The 17,767-nt window shown below is 42.1% G+C and overlaps 1 protein-coding gene across 1 annotated transcript; it reads right to left on the bottom strand.

The window, feature by feature from the left end:
* Positions 1–4,583: 4,583 nt before the first annotated feature.
* nrarpa (NOTCH regulated ankyrin repeat protein a) lies at positions 4,584–9,149 on the bottom strand. Its single transcript, XM_079524120.1, has one exon. It carries the CDS (start codon positions 8,524–8,526, stop codon positions 8,179–8,181), a length of 348 nt encoding a protein of 115 aa, XP_079380246.1. The 5' UTR covers positions 8,527–9,149; the 3' UTR covers positions 4,584–8,178.
* Positions 9,150–17,767: the final 8,618 nt, after the last annotated feature.

Below are 17,767 nucleotides of genomic sequence, written 5' to 3' on the forward strand. Positions count from 1 at the left end.
GACGGACGTTCATGACGTCACGTGCGTGAGGTCCGGGGCTAGGCTAAACTTCCGCTCGCTCGAGCCATTGAGTTATAATCAAGGGGCCAGTGAGGCTATTCAACGTTGAAGCACTGGGCCCTAGTGGTGGGAGGAGGGACTACAGGCGGACCCATGGATTCATGACCGGGAAACCCCGTGCAGCTGGGCTTTAACATTGAGCGCTCGGTTGCACTTCCGCATTTGACCACCAAAATTTGGTGGTCAAATTTAGTAGACGTTCTGAGACGGTACTTCCGGCAGTCTTCCGGGTGCTTCAAAACGCCACTGAGCAACTTCCACTGACATGAATAGCGCCAGTTCAGTCTCTATCCTTTTATATACTCTATGGTTATAATTATACTTCCGGCAGTCTTTCGGGTGCTTCAAAACGCCACTGAGCAACTTCGGTCTCTATCCTTTATAGCTCTATGTTTGGGAACCACCGATGTAAATTATATCTGAACAACTTTAAGCTTCTTGATAGAATAGCCGATCAAGTCAACAAGCTCACAAAGCGTTGCAAAAGGGGAAAAATACCAGACCAAGTACAGAGCCGGCCCGACCCAGTCGGGTTTATTTCACGGGAACCCCTTTTGGTGTTTTAAGCATTATGTTATACTTGAGCTATTGAAAAATAGCAGATCTACAAGCTCATAGCGCGGCACCGAGTGCCGCGCTATGAACTTGTAGGTCTGCTATTTTTTGAAAAATCGTGAAAATGTAACTCAAATCTTTTAATATATATTCTTTCAGAGTTTCCGTTTTTAACTCAAATCTTTGCTTCTGGAGGGTCACTGCATGGAACAACACATTTTCAGATGGGGGGTCGGCGGCATATTACATATACTTTTTGGGGTCCTTGACATGAAATATTGAGAACCACTGATATAGAAACATGAGGTTTTTCAGAAAAAAAATACATTTTAAAAAGAAATTTTTTAAATGTTGACGTCAAGCCTAAATGGGTTAAAGAGGGTTCAAGTTGTTGATGGATCATTAAATGATCCGAAACAAAAAGGCTATGGTCAATATAGAGTCTGCTCACTACACTCACTAACCCCATTTAGACCCGAGGACGATTCTACAAATCCTGACAGTTTCCTGAAAAACCTCTGTTTCTATGTCAGTGGTTCTCAAACATTTTCATGTCAAAGACCCCCAAGATTATATGTAATTGGCCTCCGACCCCCATCTGAAAATATGTTGTTCCAGGGACCCCCCAGAAGCAAGGATTTGAGTTAAAAACATTGGCTCTGAAAGAATATATATATTCAAAGATTTGCACTACATTTTCACGTTTTTTTTCAAAAATAGCAGATCTACAAGCTCATAGTGCGGCTCTCGGTGCCGTGCTATGAGCTTGTAGATCTGCTATTTTTCAATAGCTAAAGTATAACATAATGCTTAAAACACTTTAAAAATATTAAAACCACTTCCTAAAATGCTATAGGCAGCTGGAGATGAACCACCAACTCGTTTACTCAATCACCATTTCTTTGATGTTTCAACATTTCACAGTCAAAATATAATAGTAATAAAACATAAAAGTACACACTTGCAGACTGCTTGTTGAGTGCTCCCACCCCTAAGGTTGTGTGAAATGTCTTACCGATTGTTTTTCTCATGACCGGCCGATAGGACGGATACCGATACTGATCTTGTGAAATGTTGCAAAATGTTCCAAAAATTATTATATGTCAAAACCCACGTCAAAACTGTTCCTGTGTGTGTGGGGAGGAAGGGGAGAAAGTTTAGGCCTGTCACAAAGATGCAAAATTATGTTATATGTACTATATATATATATCCGATTAACATTTATATACCACTTAAATGGTGTAAAAGATCAGTTTATCCAGAGGGTAAATTGCCGATCACAGATGCCGATTAGAGTGAATATTGGCCGATCACTGATCGCTGGCCGATTATCGGCGCATCTCTAGTTTTCGACTATTGCCATAAAGCAACATTTTGTTGTAGATGTAATTGTTATTCTGAAAGAATAACAATTTCTTTGCTTTATAATATTTAGTTAGATATCAGCATACAGTATATTCCATTCTCAAGTCTCTCTGCTGAAGAAATCATTTCCAAATACCTGAACTGCTCTTGTGTCTGCTGTGTCTGGCCGGTGTAAAGCTATAATCTATTTGGCAGGCCTGCAGCCCCAAGACCAGAAATGCAGGCGAAAGTCTAATTTATACTTTGCCGTATACATGTATAGTTGTATACTGTTGTGTTTTAAAGAATTCTGTTATTGTCAGCGTGCCGTGCCAGTGTGTGCCACTGGTGTACGTAGAAGTAAAAATGAGGCTTAAGGCACATGAAGAATCTATTAGGGGGCCTATATAGCAGCTAGCAGCAAAACCTGGGAGAGCAGCCAACTCAGCCGGCAGACAATGGGAACCCAGCTCAACAAAAACATCCTGCAGAAGTGAGAGACGGAGGGAGGGGGGGGACGGGGGACGTGAGGAAGGAAAGGACAAGCAAGTAGCAAAGCCAGAAAGCTGTTTGGTCCAGCAGCAACACAGTAAAGGGGCTGCTGTTTAGGAGCAAGACAACGCTAGCCGGGGTGTAAAATGGACCATATATAACAGTGGTTCCCAAACGTTTGCATGTCAAGGACCCCCAAATTGACACTAAATAGCCCCGCGGACCCCCATTTGAAAAGATAATGCCAGGGACCCCAATAAGAGAAGATTTGTATGGCTCTAGCAGTGATTTTCAACCCGTTTAATCTCAGTTTGACATGCATTAGTCTACGGACCCCCCATTTAATAGCATTTCTATCTCTGGGACCCCCAATTTATATTGTAAAATCAATGCTAATTTAACTCTGAGAGTGTACAAATGGAACCCGGACCCCACTTTGGGAACCACTGCTATGTACTGTATGTTTTTGGTCTTGGTCTGGTAAAGGGGAGATATGATAAAGATGGCACCAGATCAGTTACTTTAATTGCTTGTGGTTAATAATACAGAAACATTGCTGCACTCGATGTGTTCAGAGGGCAAGTTGAAACAGCTGTTGTGGAGGGGACAGTGCATTTTGTAGTGTAGCCTACATGGCAAAACGTCAAGTGTTAGAACAGCTAGTTTTGGGTACGATATAATATAGGCAAACATTCTGCAAAAATATATATAAAAAGTATATATAGGTTTATACAGTAGTGGTTACCTTTCATTTTTAAACTCGGTTATAGTGAGGATTTTGCAGCATAGTCTTATAACTTTACTATAACTACTATTTTTGTTTTTCTTTCTACATGGAATCACTTTTCTCCCTATACACACACCCTGATGGGAACCGTTAAAAGATTAATGTCGAAAGGGTGAACACCCAGTCAATGTTGCAACATGAACAATTGTTACATGACTGTCTCCCACGGTCCTCATATGGCCAAACACTATCAGTTACAAATCGTGACTTAAATCGAAGATTTGTGTTTTGAAGTGGATTTTTTGTCTTTACAAAAATCACAATATGAATAACATTGTATGCTACCGGTGGCCTGAATTGTTTTTTCATTGCAACAAGTCAAAGGAATCAAACTCCATCAGTGAAATCTACTACCAGAGTATACCCGACATAAACAAACCTAGAGAAAACACTCCTGCAAAACTTTGTGTAGTAAAGTCTGTTATGTTTGTTTAACATGATTGTGTATAGTGTATAGCATGATTGTTTAAATTCAAATGTTACTGTATACTATAGTGTATAGCATTCCGTTGTGTGTATGCATAGTATGCATACACACAACGGAATGCTATACACTGTATAGTATACATGCATACCGGTACATTGCTTATCGTACATTGCTTTCGTAAAAACCATGAACTTTCAGTTTTGTTAGGTTGAGATGGAGACATGGAAGATTGATTATAAAAAACATCTATTACAGAAAAGGAGCAAGCAGGGAAATATACATACTGTCTGGTATACACCAAATAGCCTAGATTGCAAGGGAAATACAGAGAAGCGTGTGACAATACGGAACATTTTAGCATTGAGAGGAGATAAATTGCAGTAAAAGGCTGGGGCCTTATTCATCAGAAAGGGAGAGTGAAAGAGTGTTTGAGAGTGTGAGAGTAACATAAAACCAGGCCTCAGTCTCTTTCTCTCAACACACACACACACACACACACACACACACACACACACACACACACACACACACACACACACACACACACACACACACACACACACACACACACACACACACACACACACACACACACACACACACACACACACACACACACACACACACACACACACACACACACACACACACACACACACACACGAGGTTCCCCTTCTTTAAACCAGGGCCTACCCACAATGCACTGGGCTCTTTTATCCCAACAGTGAAAGGATGAGGCCAGATGAATGACAAAAGAAAGAATGGGGATCTGGGTTGGGCCTGGCTTGGGAAGGGAGGGGGGTATGCTTCTCCGACCATCCTTTTCTATGGAAAATAAGGGGAGGGCTCTCCAGAGGAACTCAGGCTCAGTTTGCCCTGGGAGATGAGGAAGAAATGTATGCTTACACAGGCTTTGAGTTTAATGATTTCTTTACTGGCTTGTACACAAACGTACAAAAATAATACAGCACTTAACTCCGCATCGCATCGCACATCAACATCATCACAGTGTTACAAACGTTCAAACAAAAAATAATAATAATACCAAAAAAAAAGGAAGGAAAAAAAAATCAAACTTGATGGAACATCTGCATCAAGCTTAATTCATACATTGTTGCATGACGGTGTTTCCCAACGAAAATATCAGATTTTCAAGCCAATGAAAATAAGTTATTTTCAGCGAGTGACACCGTCATACTACGAAGCATAAATCAGGCTTCACTCATGAAAATCAACCGTTTCCTCTTGCTTGAAATGAAGCAAGTTCCAGAAACACAACTTGGTCCAAAGAAATCAGCACTTTTTCTTTTCTTTTTTGTAAAAAATCATGTCACTCATAATATACATCAATCCGTTGGCCAGCTCCTTACGTCATAAATGTTATGACCCTGGTAAGCCGTACAACCACACAACCGTGCAATTTTTATTAATCATGTTACAATGATCTTACCATCAAATGTATTATTCCCCTATCATAAAACAGGAAGACAGCACTTCAGAAAAGAAAGTGCCCCAAGATATCATCATCATCAGCGTTGATATATATATATCCATATGTATATATACATACACCCAATCACAGAGATACACACATCTTTGTAAAAAAAAAAACATCACGTTTTCCCCACAAAGTAACATACACATTAGGACATTATCACCTGGAGCATAACGTTATACAATAGTATTTGTTGTGTTTGTTTGTATGTTTTTTCTATTCAGAAAAAAATTAAAAATGTTGACTCATAAAAAGCCAACTTTATCAACAACAGTCATCAGTGCAATATTCAAAACAAAAACAAAAACTCAAGTTTAAGACAAGCGATGCATATTCATTTGTGTTGCTTTTTTATACCAACCTATGCCTTGACGTGGCAGATCTATCGCTTTAACTCATGTGTGGTGGTTGTTCCAGGTTTAAAGTGGGATATTGTCAGCCACTGGACTCTATGACTGATACACAAACACAGCAACATTAGGCCCCATAAGAAGCAAGTGCATGTACACACTCTCCCCAAAAGATTTTCAGTTTCAAAACCCTCCTTTTCTGTCTTGCACACAATCACCACCCAACACTCTCTCTCTCTCTCTCTCACACACACACACACACACACGCACGCACGCACACACACACGCTCGCACACACACACACACGCTCGCACAGACACACACACACGCTCGCACAGACACACACACACACACACACACACACGCATGCACGCACACACACACACACACACACACACACACACACACACAGCTTCTCATGAAATGACCAAGTGGTGCCGTGGGACATCTATCTCTCTATCTGTCGGCCATTAGCAGTGTAGGCTTAAAAAAACGACATAAAAAAAAAGAAACATATAAGCAGCATTGATACAGACGTTAGGGTGCCATGACTTTAAATGCAGCAGGCAGCGTTTTTGAAACCAAATTCTTTTTTCCTCCTCTCACTCTCTCTCTCTCTCTCTCCTGTGATATCCTGCAATAGTCATGTGTTCTTTATCAACTCTTCACCATCCAACAGTAATATAGGGCCCGGGTCAGTAGTAGTAAGAACTAGTCCAAAGCCTTGGGCCTGCAGTTACCCAGTAAATACACTGGAGGCGCACGAGACTTCGCATTGTTGTGCAATAAAACTCCCTGCATTTATAAGTCATGTGATAAAAATTCAATTTTTTTGTTTGACTAAAAGGTTTAAAAACTTGAATACATTATACAAAACGACCACCATAGCAGGCCTTCAGCTGATGAAGAGATACAGAAAAAAACAGACTTGTAGGGAACGATATGCAACAATTGTGTGTTGCGCATATATGCATGTCAATCGTATAGGCAGGCGACCTTGCAGATCTCCGCTTCACTTATGATAATTTAGTTTGGCTGTAGTGTGAAAATAAACTGTCCCAAAAACCGTGCAATGAATACATTGCATGGATTATTCTGTCTGGAATATGAAGTCCTTCAGGTTAAGCTACATTAGGGAAAACATACTGGCATGCAGATGACCATATAGACAGATAATGTGAAGCTCTTCGATTCCAAACAGCTTGACTGAGTGGTGAGAGAGTTGAGTAACTTAACAATACCTTATAGTCGAGGTAGTTGGCAAAAAGGCAACCAAAAGTCCATGGGTGAAAGAAAAAGTCCACTTGTGTGTGTGTGTGTGTGTGTGTGTAGACTACATGTGAAGTGATGGGTATTTGAAGGGGAAATGGCAGGCCTACCTCCATACAGGGACTGTTTATACTAGAGTCTGAAGCAGCTTGAGTCACCCTAGATATCCTTAGAACGCAATAGATTTTTTGAGAAGAACCACAACAAAATAATGCATCTTCTCAATGTACCTTCATAAATATAAAACCCAGTCTGCTTTCACAGTGATGACTAGTATGTTAATAAAATACTGAAAGGAGATCATAAAGTGAATTCCAAATGTGACTTTTTTTTCTTTCTATTTTTGTTGTTGATACAAAGCGAAAGCAGCGGTTCTAGTAACACATTGACCACTGGGCAAAGTGGTCGCACTGGCCTGAAAGGTTGGACACCAGCATGGCAAAGTCGGCTTACAGTAGGTTCTGAACTAGGCCTACTATAGATTTTATTTTCTATTTTTACGGAATCAAAGTAAAGCTATTGTGTACAGTACTTCACGACATTATTGAAGTCAATCGTTGTTACATCATGATTACAACATCTGGAAAAGCGAATTGGATATAATGCCGCTCTTTGAAGAAAAAGGAAAAAATATCAAATGGAAGAAAAAAAATCAAAAAAAATCAAATCAATTAATTAATAAAAGAAAATACACCTAATAGTGGCCAAACAGAGAGCAACCCTTCTTGTCCTGTTCCATGTGTATTCCCTTTCAGATATTCCAGCATGCAGCCATAGCATCAAGTGCCATATTTTACGGAAAATAATTTAAAAGGGTCTCACACTAGTGAACAAACGGGCTCCCTCAAAGAAGCGTTTTGACTGTATATAGGGAAGAGGATAGGAGGAGGTCTACTCCAAACCGTGGCCATCTGCAACTCGGGGGAGTTCAAACACACGCAACGCAACACACGCACACACAGCAACCGGCTTTATATTATAACTGGACGTCACAATCTAGTATACACATTCAAGAGGAAAGCTTTAGTACCAACAAACTCACTTTTAGTTAAAAGATTCATGTTTTGAAGCCGATACAGGTTCTATAGATATAAAACATGTGGTGTATCACTCACGAGTCAGTCTGTCTGAGCCCCGTTTGGTTTTTTTTAAATGAGAGGGGAGTGTGTTGTGTGTATATAGGTACGGTAGGCCTACTTTTATTGTCGTTATACAATTTGGCACAACTAAATGGTATTTCTCTCTCTCTCGTTTTTTTTTTTTTTTTTTTACATGCAGCCTGGCCTTTTATATATGCGTTTTATTCCTTTTTCGTGCCCCCCCCCCCCCCCCCCCCCATCTTCTTCTTTTTGTTGTTGTTAAGTTTTACCTGACAGCAGATCGAGAGAACAGATCAGAATCACCGGGCGCCGCCAGAGGAGTACTTAGCCTTGGTGATGAGGTATAAGACAATGTCCTGGTGGCCTCCGAACGCGGCGATGTGCAACGCGCTCCACCCTTCCCGGTTCGCCAGCCTGATGTCGGCGCCGAACTTCACCAGCAGCTTCACCAGCTCCAGGTTCCCGTCGATGACCGACTGGTGCAGGGCCGTCTGGCCCTCGGGTCCGAAGGAGTTGACGTTGAACTCGCAGTTCGTCATGTTCTGGAGCAACGAGTGGAGCTCCTTGGTGTTGCCCTGCTTCACCGCCTCCTGGAAGACCCTCTGCGGCGCGGAGCACGTCGACTGCTGCACGTCGGCCTGGCTCATGATTGTATGATCGGGGAGGTGTTTTGGGGGGAACGGAACGATAATCCTGCCTAGTGGCTTCCTATAAAAAAGCAAGATCGATACGATATTTCGTCTTCTCGGTCCGTGTTACTTTGTTGTCTCTGTTGCGATGCCCACAGTTTGGCGGCTGGGATTATAAACCGGTTGTCAAGGAAGGCACACCTCGAGCGGAGTAGTCTATTGTATAGGCCTACTGGAGAGATACGACCGTAACGTATGTATATATCCCAAAAAAGGACGAAAAAAACACACGTGGTGTGCAAAAAAAACAACAGTTGAGAGATCCTAAAATCCCTAATACACAAAAGAGGGGGGGTTGACAAAGATAGTCCCAGAGTCAGAAGGAGTGTATAGCTGTCCCTGTCCCTCTGACCCTATCCGTAGCAGCATGGGATGGAGAGAAGAAGTTATAGCTCCGGCTTCACGAGGAGAAATTGTGTAAAATACGAACCACTGTCTCCAAAACTATAGCCCCGTTTGTTTGTTTGTTGGAAGTTGGAACCCCGTCGCTTTTTCTCGAAGAAAGAACACAAAAAAAGGCCCAGCCTGTTTTCCCCGACGACGAGGCAGCTTGCCGTCACGTCCCTGGACCTGTCGATGTATGTGCGTCGTTGCCAGGGTGTCTGAGGACAGAACAAATAAAGTTTTTAACATGAGACTCGTGAGAAAAAGGCTTATTTTAGCCGCCCCGATTCCCTTCCCACACCCCATGGTTGGTGATGATGCACTCCCCGGTATACGGATTCCTTCCCTACATTCTTCTCTTCCGTCACATTCCACCACATTCAACGACGAGGAGATCGAGCCATCACAGCTCTACATACTATACAAGTTGGGTAATATAATCTCCCCCCCATGCAAATACTGTAAATATGGCCTGCAAAACAAACAGCATAAATGTATTACTTGCCTGTGGCGGATGGACGGGTCCCGTTGGCGACAGAAAACGATTAGAAATCCACCGCAGGGCCTGGCGTGTATGTATGGTCCTTTGCAAGTCCGTTGACCGTGTGAGACTCTTCTTGCCTGTGCGCTGCGATCCGGGGGAATATTTTACGCGCCCCGCATTTGCATAACAATACTCCCCCCTCCTCCTCCTCCTCACAGAGGCGACTGTGGAGGAATGGGAGTGGTTTAAAGGCTAGTGCCGGCTTTAGGTATAGGGGAGGAGGGACCCAGTCCAGGACCACACTGTGAAAAAGCCGATAGTGTCAATTTAACTCTGAGAGAGTGTAAATGTAAACCAAGAAAGAGAGAGTTACAAATGTGGGATAGGTTAAATTAAAGCTGCAATCAGCTCCTTTTTGGGGATGTACTGCCCAGTGCTTTATAATTCAGTGGTTCCCAAACTTTTTTTATGTCAAGGACCGACAGATTGACACTCATTAGAAAATATACGCCAGGGACCCCCATAAGAAAATATTGTTACGTCTCTATAGCAGTGACTCTCAACCATTTTAATTTCAAGGACCCCCAGTTTGACATGCATATTAGTCTATTTAATTCAAATTTAGTCCATTTAATGGCATTTCTATCTCTGGGACCCACAGTGTATATTGTAAAATCAATGTTAATTTAACTCTGAGAGTGTACAGATGTTTGTACCATTTGTACACTCTCAGAGTTACAGACCCATAAGGGTCCTTTTGGTTCCAAACTATCATTTAGTTGGGGCCCCCCTGGAACCCCCTCAGGGACCCCTGCATGGTTTATATGACTTTCAAGCAGCACTTTTGATTGATTGAATAATTATACAGAAATTAGACAGAAATGTATAGGCCTATACACAGTAGGCTACAGCACGAGGTATACAGTCAGAAATGTTGGCTAAAAGGATAGACATGTTTCCATTGTGGTTCTATATATGTAGGCTATTCAATTCATCAACCAGTATAGGTGTCCGACAACATGGTCTCAGTTTGTCAATGGTATGGGAGAGAGAGAGACCTAAAACTACTGCAGACGTATAATGGTAATAAAATAATGCATCACTGAAAATAACGTTTTATTCAAAGTTGCGGATATCAGCTTTAGGTTATAGCTACTGAAACTGTATCTAGGGTGAAGGCGTGGTCTGCTGGGCGCCGCTGCCAAAAATGTTACTGCAGTCTGCAGAAAATATTAAGCAGCCAGCAGCCAATAAAGTTAGTTTTATTATGCTATCTCTAGGCTAGTTAGGCTGTAGCCTACCACAGGAGATATTAAAAGACCTTCTGTCGCCGCCGCCGGAGCAATAAACTGTCGAGCAATCAGAGTTAACTGAAATCAAGGGATTTGTTTTTAACATGCAAGGAATATATTTATGAGAACAGCGACTCCTGGGTTTTCGAAGTCCCGGACGGTATAGCATGGATGCCATCACAGCGGTGCATCGTGTGAATTTCCAAATGAAAAGCTAAAGACTATACAGACAGGGCTCCGTAACTAACAGCCCTCTCTCTCTCTCTTTCATGTTAATTTTGGTCTGAAAGGGTGTTGAAAATGACACACTATGGAGGAGAGGGAGTGGTTCACACAACAATGTGTGTCCCAAACTTTCTCTGCGACACTCGAGTGACAGCAAAGACATGCAAGGAAAGGATATTTCCAACACACAAACATGTTTTCGTTGTGTCTGTTTAGTTGTTGTTTTTTTAAGCTCGGATTGATTGATTGATTGAAGTATTTAGTTTTCAGTATAACAGTTTGCAGAATTACAGTACATTTCAAGCACAACTCAATACAAACAACTGTTAACTGTGAGTGTACGACCCAATAAAGCACTATACACTTGTTTACAAGAGGGTCCACCACTCCACCTTGTTCAATTCATCATAAAAACAACAGAAGTTATGCTACTGTATAGCTACAATGTTGGCTTAATTGCCAATATAGCTCCGTTTGGAACCTCATAGGAGCTAAAGCGTAGATCTATATGACGTTCCAAACGGAGCAGGCTTGCCAAATGGTTAGGTACAAAAATAACCCCAAATGGCCGCCTGGGAATGATGCGTGGGACCTGTGCCTTTGGTTGTATATTATATATACTCATTATAAAACACCTCTCGACGTCAGGTGGCTGATGTCAGGCTGTTGTTTAAATCATAAACTCAGTGCAGGATATATTCCAGTTGTGTTTTTAAAAGGCGACGCTTTGGGACTTCAAATAACAAAAAGCCTGTGCGTTACTTCCTCTTTTGCATGAAGTGAAAAGAGGTGACGCTGTGTGTGTGTGTGTGCGCGCAGATTGACACGCCGCTCTATACTCAGCTGCCCGGAGGCCACCGTGGGAAATGGGCGTGCGCGCGCGCGTGTGTGTGAGAGAGTGTGTGTCCCCATCCTGCGCGTTGCTCTCACGGGTTTTAAAGCGTGGAAACCACACACAAGGTAGCCTAATAAGCCTAGATTTATACATTTTTATGGTCTGAACGCGCTGTGATCTACTTCTCTGTCACTTCTCTCATGGTTAGGCAGCTCCTCTCTTTCCCACACTAGTCTGAAATGTATAGATGGCCGGTGGTTCATGCATGGTTGTGTGTGGCTTGATGCGTGCAGCGAGAGCAAAAGGGACGCCACAATCACATCCGACAAAAGCACGTCAAATAACGCACGGTATACAGAATGTGTGAGAATCTCACACTGTGATTTGTGTCTGCATGCAGCGCCAGGAGGTGAATATTGGTGTGTGTGTGTGTGTGTGTGTGTGTGTGTGTGTGTGTGTGTGTGTGTGTTGGCTGGCTCCATGTGTTGGCTGGCTCCATGTGTGTTTGTTCTGTTGGCAGAATACAGTAGTATATAGGATATACATTTGCAAGACATTGATTGAGTTGTGCATCTGGAAAAAAAAAAACTGACTCATTTCTTTCACAATGATCTTTGTGCTTTGTTCAAGAACACACAAAAAAAGAGTCTGCACACCAATTTCTGCTCCCAGGCCAGATATATTTAGCCTAAACTTGAAATGTGCTGAACGGCATGCAATATAGGGCTAGGCTAATAAAATATGAAATGCCCTTCCTCAGCATGACGTCAGTATTCTTTCTTATAGCCATATTATTTAGTTGACAGTTTTCTGAAAAACCTCATGTTTCTGTCAGTGGTTCTCAAACTACTTGACTTCATGTCAAGGACCCCTAGAATTATCTGCATTTGGCCCCCATCTGAAAATATGTTGTTCCAGGGACCCCCCAGAAGCAAAGATTTGAGTTAAAAATGTTCGCTCTGAAAGAATATAAAGATTTGAGTTAAAAACGTTCACTCTGAAAGAATATATATTCAAAGATTTGCACCACATTTTCACGATTTTTCCAAAAATCGCAGACCTACAAGTTCATAGCGCGCTATGAGCTTGTAGATCTGCTATTTTTCAACATAGCTAAAGCACAACATAATGCTTAAAACACCAAAAGGGATTCCCGCCCATGGGTTAATTGTCTCCATCCTCCTTATCTCCTCTCCTTGAAACCTATACACGGAATACCCCGCATGGAACAGCAGAAAACATCTGTCCTCGTCTGGACAGTTGGAAAACATCTGGCAGACCAAATTTCATTTTGACGGCTATCTCCCCCTGCATGTATGCATGCAGCCATGCATCTTTTGACTTTGCTTTGGCGTATATGTTTGAATAAAATGTCCCAGTCAATCCGTTTTCAATTTGTTTACTTTAGCCTATAGATAATGTATCCGAACTGATAGGAACAGTTCGAATTGGACACTATATGGGCTCCATTTTCGTCAACGCTAAACCCCTTATCCCTAAACTTCTTTGCCTTTTTTTTTTTTTTTACTATTTTGCTAAACATTTTTGAATAGTTAAAATGGCCAGTCTACAAGCTCACAATGTGTCAATGTAGATTGGCTAGTTGAACTATTCAAAAATGTTTTTCAAAATAGTAAAAAAAGCCAAAGAAGTTTAGGGATAAGGGGTTTAGCGGTGACGAAAATGGAGCCCTATATCTATAGGACTAGGCTAACACCCTTTATAGGCTATAGGCCTACTTTGTGAAATTATCATGAAGTAACCTTTTTCTCAAGTTCTTGTAGCCTAAAATTGTAACATTTCAAAAATAACAAATATCCACGGGTGTGTAGGCCTTAGACTCTATATAACTCTATGGTGTGTATAGGCCTACATCAATACAATTATATTTTTTGAATACTCAGTCAGGATTGATTGATTGAAGTATTTATTAAGTTTGCAGAATTACAGTACAAAAACTGTTAACTGTGACGACCCAATAAAGTCGTCACAATAAAGCATTACACTTGTTTACAAGATGGAAACAAGCCCCTTGGGGCTTCTCCTTTTAACAATCATTGTAAAATCGTACCACCGTAGGCTACTGTACTGTTCAGAAACTGTACCATGTACCACCATGTTGACTACAATGGGTCAATGACATTTCGAGGACCACCAAGGTTGGTTATTATTACTTAAAAAGGGGTTCCCTGAATTGCTGCAGTTGGCTCTCGTGTGTCGTTTAATTTGTCTAAATTGTCTTCAAACCCTGAGTGGATTCTATACTCACACATTATAGGCTATACAGACAGAAGAATGTCAGAGCGCACGCGCACATGCACACGCACGCGCACACACACACACACACACACACACACACACACACACACACACACACACGTCCATTCCAGGCTCTATTTATGCGTCCATTTCTGGTCTATTATTGCTTTAATAAAACAATGCATTTCGAGTGCCCTGGGGTGGGGTGGGTGGGGGGATGGGGGGGCAGCCTTAAAGCACCGCTGAGTTCTGTGGGGGTGTGTGTGTGTGTGTGAGGGGGGGGGGGTTCCTCTGTGACTGAGCCATGCAGACCGATTCGGCTAGTTTGTTGTGAGCCGAGTTTTTGGCGCCGAATCCGGGCCTCAGGGGCTAGAGCAGACAGGAGGGGCTCCAGCACTGACGCACAGTCAGCCATATAGCAGGCAGCAGCACAGCCAGTGTTGCCAGATTGCGTGAGAGAAAGAAGCAACCAGTTATATGAAAACAAGCCCAAAAGAAAAAAACTAGGCCTTTTGGAAATAGTAGATGTACAAGCTCACAACGACAACATATATATTAATTTGGGGGTTAGGAAACAAGCCCAAAAAACCCGCAACCCACAACTACAGATATGAATATTTACAAAGCAACTTCACAGAGAAACAAGCCCAAAGTCGCTTATAATAAGCGGACATGGCGACACTGAGCACAGCACAAAGTCTGAGAGAGAGAGAGAGAGAGAGAGAGAGAGAGATGTGACGTTTCAATGTGGGAGGGGCCTTCTGCCTTCCAATTCATTACGGACACCACGTGTTCCGAGAGCGTGGGAAAGAGGCAAGCTTTTCTTCCCAGCAAAGAAAGAGCAGGGATCAAATAACATGGTGCAGGGGCAGGGAAAAGCTTGCAGAGGAGATACCGCGACCGACCGCCCGGCCAAGGACAGGACAAGAGACTATATGCAGAGAGAGAGAGGCTTTCAGGGGCTGGTGGAGGAGGAAGCATGTATGCAGACTTCAGTCAAAGAAGCCGAGAAGATTCGGAGAATATTGCAATATGATGAATTTCTCAGAAGTTCCAAGGACAGACACAAAGAAAGGCGCACATTGCCAAGCTCGAGACGTTTTTTAAATGCAATACAAAAAAAAGTGAGAGTCAAGAAACAACCCAAAGTCTATTCAAAGATACATTAGGCTGAGTTTGAGAAAGAATACACCATGCACCCACATTTTGCATTATAAAACTGATCTCATTCAGCATATAGTCACATGTGCTGCAATGATCCTTATCCAATGGACCTGTTCCAACACATCTACAACAAACATCTACACTTTTATGAGGAATTAACTAACCCATACAATGGATTTTACTGGTGATCACCATTAATGAATGGTGAACTAACCAGAAGCGTTATTGACCCATAACAGGTTTACAGCTAGCCTTTACAGATTTAGTGTAAAACAGTGGGTAAAATTAGTTTTTCCAATGCCATATCAATGTAGGCATATAAGTGGCATATAAGTGAAACAGCATGTGAAATAAGTCCTTAGCTAATGATACCCTATAGGCCTATTAAACTTGGTTAAAAATGGTAAATGGTGCATATAGCGCCTTTATCCAAGGCGCTTTACATAGATTGTGCATTACATTTACCCATTCATACACCGATTGCGGCGGAAGCCATGCAAGGTACCAACCAGCACATCGGGAGCAATTTGGGGTTCAGTGTCTTGCCCAAGGACACTTCGACATGTAGACATGAGGAGCCGGGATTCGAACCGCCGACCCATGGATCATTGGACGACCTGATCTACCTCCTGAGCCACAGTCGCATATAGTGACTTCCCCATACGTTAATGGCGCAGACCTGCAGGAATGAATGAGTTCACGATAAATTCATGAATTGATACAAGTTTATCATTCATTCATAATAAATTACGTGTAGCCTATGAATTTGTCCCCTCAAATAAAGTTACCGTAATTTGAGTCAATCTCACCCCATGCATGGGTCAAGTGTATACGTAGCTCCACTTTTGGGCAAGTATGCGTGGCTTCAGCATCTCATATAGTGTCTCTAGCAGTGCACTGGTGCCCAATTTATACTTATAGTTGCTCACCAGTGTCTCCCGAAAGAAAATAGCAGATCTACAAGCTCGCTATATGACATGTGAGCTTATATGGGCTATTTCCGTCTACGTCACTGGCCCGCAACAGAGAACCAATCAGGTTTAAGAATTCCCACCTGCAGGGAAAACCATGTTCAAATCCGGCCTTAAGCAAAGCAGCACACAAACAGTTTAGATTCTGCACAATAGACTGTGAAATTCATATTCTTGATCATCCAATGCCTGCTTCTGTAACATTATTCGACGCAACTAAAATGCCTATCTCACAGCATTTCCCCGCCCCCTTTTGGAGATAGTGGTGTTATTCTTTTTGCGGTCCATAGGCTTCCATGTTAAAAGAGGTATTTTCACAAGCCACAAACTACCGTTTTGTAAAGGTAAGGTTTATTCTACTTATTTGAGTTGTTATACCATTGTGTTTTCTTCATATTATTATCGGTCTTTGACATTTTAACATTAGGAAATGTACTTAGATTCTCCAGAGGAAAAAAAGTGTAAATGCGTAATGTTAAATGACACCACTATCTACCGGGAGTGGGCGTGGAAAGGGGGCTGTGAGATAGGCCTATTGCCTAATATCCTGGCAGTTAGTCGTGCTAACACGTTAACACGTTAAAATTACCACAGCCGAAGTGCCCTTGAACAAGGCATTGAACCACTACGATGAAATGTGTTCTATGAGCAGGGCCTGGCTGGAAACAAGTTCTTGAGCTTAGCCCAGATACCCTGGGTAAATATAGATTTCATTTCATTTCAACAATACTCCCACTAACAATGGCCTGAACCTATACTTTTCAGAATATCAACCTGAAGATTATGCAATCGTTGGTGGATCTCGACCTGTTTTTATTGCACAATAAGGCAATAAGCTGCTAACTTACGCACCCCCTCCCCTCCCAAATACACACTTATTTTTCCACTACTTCAAAATAAAATGTATAATAAAAACAAATAAAGAATTTAGTGAAATGTGATACCATGAGAATAAAAGGATGCCAGGAAGGGAACCTATAGGCTAGTGAATGCATGGGTTTCATAAACTTGAAAAACCCTATGTTTCTGTCATTCGTTCTCAAACATTTTCATGTCAAGGACGCCCCGAAGAAAATATGTCGTTCCAGGCACCCCCCCCCCCCCCCCCCCCCCCCCCAGAAGCAAAGAGATGAGTTCAAAATGTTCGCTCTGAAAGAATATATATTCAAAGATTTATTTGAATATACATTTTCACGATTTTTCAAAAATAGCAGACCTACAAGCTCGTAGCGCGGCACTCGGTGCCGCGCTACGAGCTTGTAGATCTGCTATTTTTCAATAGCTAAAGAAGTATAACATAATGCTTAAAACACCAAAAGGGGTTCTTCCCGCACAAGATTTAACCAATGCTTAAATGAAACATGACTATAAAATCAGAGGATGCAGCATGGCAGGAGCCAAGGATTCAAACACGCATGACAAAGACTTTGTTATAGTGAGGGGACTGAAAGTAAAGCTCCCAGACTCCCTGTCGTGACATTGTGAGTCGTAATAGGCCTTAACCACTTAAACCCAATATACTTCATTGACCAGGCCGTCCCCCCCCATGGGGGGTCTACTCACCTCCTCTTCTTTTTCCCTCTAC

This window comes from Electrona antarctica, assembly GCF_951216825.1.
Source record: "Electrona antarctica genome assembly, chromosome: 16".
In the NCBI taxonomy this organism is placed as follows: Eukaryota; Metazoa; Chordata; class Actinopteri; order Myctophiformes; family Myctophidae; genus Electrona; species Electrona antarctica.